This window comes from Aphis gossypii, chromosome 2 (genome assembly GCF_020184175.1).
Source record: "Aphis gossypii isolate Hap1 chromosome 2, ASM2018417v2, whole genome shotgun sequence".
NCBI lineage: Eukaryota > Metazoa > Arthropoda > Insecta > Hemiptera > Aphididae > Aphis > Aphis gossypii.
Window position 1 is genome coordinate 43660791 of NC_065531.1, and position 10288 is coordinate 43671078.

The window sequence follows — 10288 nt, forward strand, 5'->3', positions numbered from 1 at the left end:
TCAATATGTTCCGAGGGGAAACGATCGGCCAATGTCATTCGGAAGTAAACCTAAAATGATGAATAATAATCCTTTGAAGAGGGGGTCTAACTTTTTTAGTTTTTAAGTTATGGGAAAATTAACTGCTTTTAAACAAAACCAAACCTACCACGAATACTTTTATGTTTCTCCAAAATTTATCAGCATTTTAACATCATTTTTATTTTTTTATTTTAAAGCGTTTTAGTTATCCTATCAACTAACATACGCAATTAAACCAGAAATCATGCAAATTATTATAATAAAATTAAAAAAAGAAACATTTTTTATCAAAAGTTAGAATTTTTTAAAATAAATTTCATATTACTCCAAATTATTCAATATTTATTATGGATTTTTTGGTTTGTGTATTATTTTACTCTAGAATACCTTAAAAGTTCGGTTTTCATATCTTCCATAATTGTCGTTCACTCCCCTCTCGGAACACATTGTGTAATTGGTGATAATTTTATGGTAGATAATACACTATTTCATAGATCGTTAATGTAAATATTTCAGAAAATAATTGGGTTTTTGTAGAAAAATACATAGGTTATTCTAGTAACTACCTTATTTTATTTCGATAAATTAATATAAATATTTATATTATACTATACACTATACCTCGTATATTGTATGATCTGTGATAATATTATGTAATTGTAGATAAAGGTTTGCTCACAATGAGCATACACGCCAAAAACACTAAATTAAAAAAATTAAAAATGTATACAATAAATATAATTTAACGGTTTTATTTTATAGTTTTCATATTCTACATTCTAAACTTTTTTGCATTGACATTTTTATGTAAATCATCAAATTGACACTTCTTACTACATTAACTAAGAATAATATAAGTAAAATAAATACTATTGTTTTTGTCTCGGTATAGTTGCCTCATTGACCTAATAATAAATCTTAAATTATGATTTTTTAAACACAATGCAAGATAAAATTGTATATAATAATAAATTTAATAAAAATGATGAACAGATGAAATATTTTTAACACATGGGAAAACAAAAATATGTATTTATTATATTCTAAATTAGATTTTAACCAGATATCTGGTTTATTTTGGTAATTCTCAATGTCACTTTGTACAATACGAAAACAATAAACTTTTCTGTTCTTAAGGAATTAATGTTAAAAGTGATCAGACTATCTATTCATTTTTTTTTCATTCTATTATCTCGGTTTATTTGTCTAATCGATAATGTCTTTAAATACGTTTTCAAAAATACTACAAAATAATTTAAATTACAATGTTTAAAAAATAATAATAGAATATTATAATATACATTACTTTCTTTTTCATGTCTCAACTATGTAAAATCGTTGATACATTATTAACATAAAATAATTATTCAACGAACTATTCACAAATACTTAAATTATATTACAACACTTAAAACATATTTATAAATTCCTCAAATAGTATACATGGGTTTGGCTAACACTAATCACAGACTGTATATCTTTAAATAATTTTTAAAACTAAAACTGTACATAATATAGTAAGGAAATTTATTTTGTGTAGAAAAAAAAATAGTGTTAATTTTATTTATTATGCGAATAGTAAAGCCTTTAATATAAAAATAAATATTTATAGGTATTGTTTTACACACCGTATATTAAAATAAAATAAATATGATGTACTAATTTTTGAATAAAATTGAATTGAATTAATTAAATGATAATATAATATAAGTAATGACAATAATTTTGATAATTTATAGTCAATTTTACGTAAATTAATATTTTATTTTCATAATTATCCATTTAATGTGAACAATAATATTATTTTATTAGTTATGAGTGTTTTAGATGACTATCACAATTAAATGTAAAGACATTTATTATGATTCATTTAGATATTGGATGTAAGTATATAACTAAATAAATCTAATTATTAGAGCTCCATAAGAAAAAACTTAACTAAATTAAATTAAAAAAAGAAAAAAATTCATTCATTCTTTGATTTAATCTGCTTTATTAAAACTGAAATAACTGTGTAGCAATTACCCATTGTCTGTAATAAATAAATAATATAAATTAATACCTATTTCAAACAAAATTTTCAATTCTTTTATTAATAATTAAGTTAAAATTGGTCATTATCTTTTGACTAAGGCATTTTTAATAAGCAAAGGTTAACACCAAAATGCAAAAAAATTCAATAGAACCTAACCATCTAACACATCATTCAAGGCTGCTTAGATCTTCAAAACATTTGAAAAATCTTATCAATAAATAAAAATTTAGAGGAAGTTCTAAAAAAAAACAACTTGATAAAAATATTAAATTTGCTTTAAAAAATTAATATTATTTACAAATTTAAAAATATCCATAAATGGTTTATAACTGTTTAAATGCTAAGCTTGTACATTTTTTTTTAAATTATAAGTGTAACACACACAATCCAATATACACACAAGGAAAATAACTTAAGATGTTGAAACTTTTCTAAATTTTTGGTATTCAGGAATATAACAGTTTTTAATAATACATATTTTATTAATTCTGACGAATTGAAAACATTTAAATAATAGAAATTTAAGATAATAATATGATAGAAGCTTATAATAGTTGACATAATAAGATAAAGTAGATATATAATTTAATTAAGATCTCGGAATGCATACTAACTCTATGAAAGCTTTCGATTGGAATTTACGATTTTTGTAAAATAATAACTATATTATTATAATATACTAACCTTAAAAAACATTTCCAAGTTTACAATATTTGTTCTAGTGAATCTTAACTTTTTATAGTGGGCATTATTTACTTTCATCGTTAATAATATTAGTTTTTTGTACTTCATATCCATTTCAGTCCAATTACTGCTGTACAATGAAAATATTATTGAATCTTTCTTCAATCAATAAAAAATAAAAATATTTATTAAGAGCCATTAAATTTCTTATTAAATAATTCATCAATGCCAATTATTTTTCTACAGTATATAATATTATAGTGTACCTATATAGGTATATTTATATTTGTTGTCAAATGTGAAGTTACAAATGTTACATACATTAAATATATGTTTAAGGAATGTGAATCTCAGTTAGGTTCATTGAAAAAAAAAAATAATTTTCTTCAATTCCATAACAATTTATGAGACGTGCAAGTAAACGATAAATAAATAGAAAATATTAAAACTATTAATGCATTTCAAATTACTTGATTATGTAAATTTCCAAATAAATAACACATCATAAATATCTGAAAGGAATATGAAAAAATTTGGCATATCATTTTGATTGCTGTAACCTTTGTAGCTAAAAATAAATTTGCGTCATATAAACTCTAAATAAAAAAATATATATATAAATTAGTATTAGGATAAAATGTTAAATTAAAAGATATTACAATATACAATATTTTGTTTGATATCTTATAAATACATACTAAAGCAGAAAAATAATAAATTAAATGTTAAATTAAAAAACATAATTTCAAGTAACAATAGATTTATAATTATAAATCTAAGTATAATGTAATATATTCTTACTGTTATGAAAATACACCAACTTAAAATGAGTGATGATGATGAAATAAAAATCTGGAACAACATTGGTTTTCCAAATAGAGCTAAAAAATCTTCATATTTCCTAAAAAACAAAAAAAAATATGAATAATTTTATTAATCATTGATATAAAAGTAGAAATTATTCTTACACGTTATCTATTAAGAATGAAAATAGTTTGGAAAAATAACATATTTTTATAGTATTTTTAGTTCAAAGAAGTACTATTAGCTAATGTATACCATAAAATTATATATAATTTCATGAAAATCAAATATAAATATTTAACTCATACTTCATAACTTTTTGGTGATCCACTATAATTGTTTTTAGTTCATTGTAAATTAATTCGTGTTTGTTAGATAACCTTTTTTTTTCAACCACGGTATAATCTGCAAGTAAATAAAGCAATTATTAAGTGTGTGAGTAGAATCGAATTAAAAACTTTGTCAGTTGGTTAAAAAGCACAAGTAACGTACAGTATAGAATATACTGATATATCGAAATCGGTGTTTCTATTTAAAATTGTAAAAATATTTTTCTCAGGAAATATCTTGAACATTAAGTTAGAAAACATTTCTTTTGAAATGTTAATTTCAACATTTAATGTGATAGTCAACTATAAATATTATAAGGAATGTTCATAATTTTACCGTACAGTATAATACTTTTTTTTTAAACAAAGCAATATCCAAACATCAGGGATGAATTTTAATTGTCTTAATTTTTGTTAATCTGACCATAAGTAACGTTATTTTGCGATATTTCAACATGTACTACATCAAAAGATTGTACTCACCAATTGGGGATCGAGGTCCGCGAATCGATTTATGTCCAACTGATTCAAAATCAGATTTAATCATTTCCATCTGACCGCAAATAGCAAAACACAGTGTAACCAAAAGAATATCGAATAAGAGGAAGAACGTTGCTAGAGAGACGGTCAACAACGCTTCGGCAAAGAAAAACGTATTATAATATGTATTGTACGTTTCGTCAGATACAATTATGTAAAAATTCATAATATTCTGTCGGTAATATCCGACCGAACCGTCGCGATTTTTCACCGGTGTTGTATCATTACGGAATATCTGTGTGAGTCCTACGAAAATGGTCAAGCCAAAAAAATACGTGAAGGCAAACAAAGTCGAGAAACTCATCGAACGTTTTCGCCAACGATCCAGTATATGTCTCTTCTGGAAGCTAAATGATGATGTGAAACCGTACCAAGTGATCGACAGACAGTTCCATATGTCGTTCGAGTGATATATAACGATCCACATCTTGTATATTATGAACAACGTGTTTTCCGCTTTCCAAAAATAGTCTATGCTTATGGTCATGTTGTTCGTCCAATAGTGCACGCTACTAACACTGAACACAATCAAAATAACACACCAATATAGTGCAATGAATGCAATAAAAATGTGGTAGACATTTTTTCCGCGATATTTAATAGTTTTAGAATCCAAAATTTGATATAAACCTATACGTCTAGCCAACCGAATGTTGAAAACATAGTTATTTTCGTCTCGAACGTCCATCATAATATCAAGAACAGTTATGTATAATAAATGTCAATATGTATCTTTCGGTCATCTGTTGACAATAAGTAATTATTTTTTCGCATGTGATATCCAAGAAAAACTTAAAAAAATACGGATACTACAGAGCAAAAGACCACTGGAGTCCACGGGTCATGTGAAATAGACTAGGAAAACATATTTATTTATTTTACTAAAAAACTCCTCGATTGAGAAGTTTATTAATTATTATATATTATAATAGTTATAAGTATAAAATAATAATTAGTGTCACGCAAATAAATACCCACCGACTACCATATAATATTTCAGTGCCCTGTACCCTTCTATTTTCAGTGTAATATCATCCATATACAAATCCATATTATTATAACAATTATAAAACTACTATAATTATATACATTAAAAAAAAACTATGGAATTTTAAAATGTTTACTTGTTTTGCATTTCTATTCCTTATATCTAAAATATCATTTAGGTTGAGTAAAATATAATATAATCCATTCAACAGAATTATTTTAAGATTTGACAGATATATACGATTTTTTATCGATTTTGTCAATAAAAGTATTTACCAAAAAGTTCTGGTTTTTCCTCAATTTTTTTAATTTCTTGCCTAAATTATAAAAATAAGTATTTGTAATTTTTAATTTTGACTTCTCCAATGTACAAACTAGATCCAATTTTATATCCAAATCCACTTCCCTTTTTAAAATTGAAGAATGTGATCTTAAATATGGCATGCACTCTTCTGTAGGTACATAAAAAAAAAAAAAAAAAACAAAATTAATTTTGTATAAATTAATATTTTTAATAAAATCAACATATTCAGTGCTGCGTTCAAATTTTAAATTTAGAAACTTATTAATTATCCAGCCATCTCATTGGTAATGTGGATAGTTAATATAATTCAATGTTTTTGTAATTTTCATAAATATTTTTATTTCTATATTTTTTAGAACAACAAGTAATATAATTAATTTATAAATACTTTCTGGTTGTTCTTTGTAAATAAATACTGTACAAATACTTATTTGTTAACAACCATTGGTTGTATTTAAATAAATTATATTTAAATAATAATTATAAAATAGATTTATTAAATTTTTACAAAATAACACAACTAGATACGTACGTTCACAACATCAAAGCGAGTGATGTTATCCACTGAATGCTGTTCACGAGAATTGTTAACTGCAGGAGTGAAAAGTATTACGGAAACATGTAATTTACTTTTATAAGTAAGTACTCGTTTGACTTACCATTTAATGACTATTATAGGTTTAAAATAAAAATCGACAATGAATTAAATATCACTTTTTTAGTACCTAGTTACTTTTTTCTTTTGATGTGATAACTTTATACGTGTATAATTCTATATTTATAAAGCATACGATTTTCTGAGAATATTGATGCCTACGAAGTACGAATCAAATATAAAATAATTTATATCTTTTATCTAGGTAGTAAAATGATTTTGTTTTATTATAAATGAAAATATTGTAATCTTTTTTTATATTTATTTTCATATTTGTAAATTATATCGATAAAAAATTTGACAAGTACAAGATAAATAAACCTAACATCTTCTTACATTGAGGCAAAAAATTTTGATGTGTATATACATTTTTATTCAAAACTAGCTATCCCCCGTGCTGCATGATTCGTGCACTTTGTAGTTCATTAAAAAATGAATAACGTCAACTCTATATTATGTATAATATGTTTTATTTTATACTAACTGAACAACAATTAAATAAAAATAAACACTTATCAAAGACGTTTTTCTGTTCTTTCAGGGGTATCAAACCATAATCATAATTTTTTTCGCACTAATTTTTATTATAACTAATTATTATTATTATTATTATTATTATTATTATTACTATTCAATTTATAAACAAAAATACTATCGTAAATATCAAATTAATGTTTAAGCACCTCTCAAGGCTGAACCAAATTTACCAAATTTAATCGCAATTGTTTGAACAGTTTAAGAATGCATAAAGGACAGACAGACATTTATATTTATTTTTTTGAAATAAATTATGAAAAAATGTTAATAGGGCAGAATTTTAGAGTGAAAGGATAGAATAATATTTTAAAAAAATGTTATGGTAGTGTAATCTTTAAACCGTGGATGATGACACAATTTCTATTTCATTTGTATTAAATAGTTTTTATATTTTTATTTATATTCAACTGTCATAGTTTTGTTATTTCATTTACCTGTTTTGAATGTACTATAAAATATTAAAATGTACACAATTACAATATATGACAATTTATACTAAAATATTCGTCATACTAATCTTTATGTCTAAGCTAAGTTGCATAACTGCTTTAATAGATAAATTATTAAACTAAATGTGTGACAGTTACAAACAATGTATCTTTATAATACACTATAATATATTATATTATATCCTATCCTTAATATGAACTAAACACAGTATCTAATTAAAAAAAAAAATACATAAAGATATCTGAATAACTTATGAGAAATTTAATTTAACATAATATTTTATAAATTTTAGTTTTAAAAAGAAAATGTTTTATGAATATTCTTTTTATCATTTTATTAACTACTTTTGTTGCAACAAAATATATTTATTGTACATAATGTCACCATAATAAAAAAAAATAAATTAAAATACACTTCAATGAAAAATTAATACATTCATCGCTTTGCTCAGGATCTAAAATCATTCATATCTACTTTTCATATAATTAACCAAGACTGATAAAATTGTATAGCAATCACCCATTGTCTGTAAAAAACAAACAATGCAAATTAAGAACTATTTGTGACACAACATTTTAATTCGTAAATGACCGTAAGTACATGATTTTGTACCAAATGTGTATATAATTATTTTTAACATAAATTAGTAATTTTTTTCATAACTTAGGTTTTCAAATGTAATCCTACATTTCCCACCAAATTTTCATATGACAATATTAAATAAACACACTTCCAACATTTATTTTATCAGCATTTGATTTTGGACTGACTTTAAATGCTATAGACATTTAATTATCATACATATTACTATGATGATTTTCTATAGTCGAATTTAATTATCATGTTTTATTCAAAATATATTAATATTATATTATACAATATCATCTGAAACGCCGTACTATATATTACATTTAAATTTTTAAACATAATAAAATTGTTCTATACTTTTCTTGTATTTTTTTTTTTTTTTAAATAATCAAATAATTCATAATTATTTTAATTGCAAAATACTAATTTCATAAATTAATTTTTATATATTTTCAGGAGATTAATCAAGGAAGGGTTTTATGGATACAACCCTCCCTCCTCAATTACGGAGATTCAGGAAAATTATTAAAGATAATTAAAACTCTTTTCAATTATAAAAAGAACAACATTATGTGGTCACCAAAATATAAATTTGAGGGGTCATTGCGATATAGGTTACATTATAAACTACAACACTTCTGTAGTAAATAATAAAGGTAATTTTAAAACTAACAGATGCAAACAAATTTTACATTGAAAAACCATCTATAACATTTGCTACAAGGTATCAAATTATTTTTCGATTGTAGTGGATACAACCCAAAATATTTCCCGATTGAAGCAAATATCGATTTGTATGTGTTATTTGATATATCAACAAATTGTATTAAAAAATTTCTTGAATTTGTGGCAATGGAAAATTTAACTCGTGAGGGTTAATCTAAACTAATAATGCTGTAAATTTAAAAATTTGTTTTAGAAAAACAATAACTTGTTTAACAATGATATGATAGAGCTTCGGCAAGAGTTGTCAGTACAAAAGTGTTCAAAAATATATCTTAGGTGAGATTTAACTTAAAATACTACATAATTAAATGAATTTAAAGAATGTATACTGTTTCAAAAACCATTATTTCCTTATTTTAATACGTTTGGCGATGATGTATAAAATTATGAAGATTTTAATGATAAATAAATAACCCCGTGATTAAATTTCTTTAACTATTTACAACGTTATATGTTAAGTTAGATTATAAAAGTATAGAAATGTATAACTAATCATGCACCCCTTCACAAAAAAAACTTATATATTTTTTTATACTTGACTGATATTAAACAAAATTAATTTTATGATTTATATATAATAATAACAATATTTTCACTTACTTTAAAAAACATTTCCAAGTCTACAATTTTTGTTCTAGTGAATCTTAACTTTTTATAGTGGGCATTATTTACTTTCATTGTTAATAATATCAGTTGTTTACACTTCTTATCCATTTCAGTCCAATTGCTGGTGTACAATGCAAATATTATTGAATCTTTCTTTAACCAATAAAAAGTACAAACACAAATAAAATATTTATTAAGAACCATTAAACTACTGATTAAATAATTTGTCAATGCTAATTATCTTTCTACGTTATGTATAGTGTATACTGTATACTGTATAGGTATTTACAGTTGTTAGTTGTTGTTAAATGTGTAATTACAAAAATTAAATATATTGTTATAATAATTAATACTTAATTTTTTGTACATTAAATAAATGTTTATTAAATATATATTTCAACTAGGCTGTATTCAAAAAAAAAAATTATTTTTATTATGTTAAATTCATTAAATGTACAAATCAGATAGATCAACGAATATATAATCTTAAAACTATTTATGAATTTTAAATTACTTGATTATGTAAATTTCCAAATAAATAACACACCATAAATATCTGAAAGGAGAATGAAAATATTAGGGATAACATTTTTAATGTTGTAACCTCCGAAGCCACAACTATATCCACGCCATATAAAATCTAAAACAAATGTATGTACATATTTAAAATAATTATATCATATTCACACAATCACACTTATGTATAGAGTCATAGCAGGACGGAATCGTTTATATTTTTTAAATGCATTTATCGTTTTAAGTTAAAAAGCAGGTACATGAAATATAACATTTTGAATTTAAGAACAACAAGAATTAAAAAAAGATGAATGACTATACTACTATACAATATTTTGTTTGATATCTTATAAACACATATTAAAGCAGGAATAAATAAATAAAATGTTAAATTTAAAAACAACATTTCAAATTACAATAGATTTATAATAAATTATAAATCTAAGTATAATGAGATTTTCTTACCATTATGAAAATAAACCAAATTAAAATGAGTGATAACGACG

At 23.1% G+C, this 10288-nt stretch overlaps 1 protein-coding gene and 1 long non-coding RNA gene across 4 annotated transcripts; one reads left to right on the top strand and one right to left on the bottom strand.

Moving 5' to 3' along the window:
* Positions 1 to 1905: 1905 nt before the first annotated feature.
* On the bottom strand, positions 1906 to 5920 carry LOC126550395 (odorant receptor 46a-like). 2 transcript variants are annotated; one of them, XM_050201829.1, is made up of 6 exons: positions 4357 to 5920; positions 3853 to 3949; positions 3542 to 3641; positions 3211 to 3336; positions 2741 to 2899; positions 1906 to 2053 (listed from the first exon to the last, which is right to left on the bottom strand). In XM_050201829.1, the coding sequence occupies exons 1-6, from the start codon at positions 5102 to 5104 to the stop codon at positions 1988 to 1990; spliced, it is 1296 nt and encodes a 431-aa protein (XP_050057786.1). In that variant the 5' UTR covers positions 5105 to 5920; the 3' UTR covers positions 1906 to 1987. The 2 variants fall into 2 exon arrangements, with proteins under 2 accessions (XP_050057786.1, XP_050057787.1); XM_050201830.1 differs by lacking the exon at positions 1906 to 2053 and having other exon boundaries at positions 2773 to 2870; positions 4357 to 5916.
* A 235-nt stretch (positions 5921 to 6155) lies between these two features.
* On the top strand, positions 6156 to 9218 carry LOC126550396 (uncharacterized). 2 transcript variants are annotated; one of them, XR_007604478.1, is made up of 3 exons: positions 6156 to 6342; positions 8391 to 8728; positions 8854 to 9218. It is a non-coding gene; the product is annotated as an uncharacterized LOC126550396 (long non-coding RNA). The 2 variants fall into 2 exon arrangements; XR_007604477.1 differs by having other exon boundaries at positions 8391 to 8590; positions 8854 to 9212.
* Positions 9219 to 10288: the final 1070 nt, after the last annotated feature.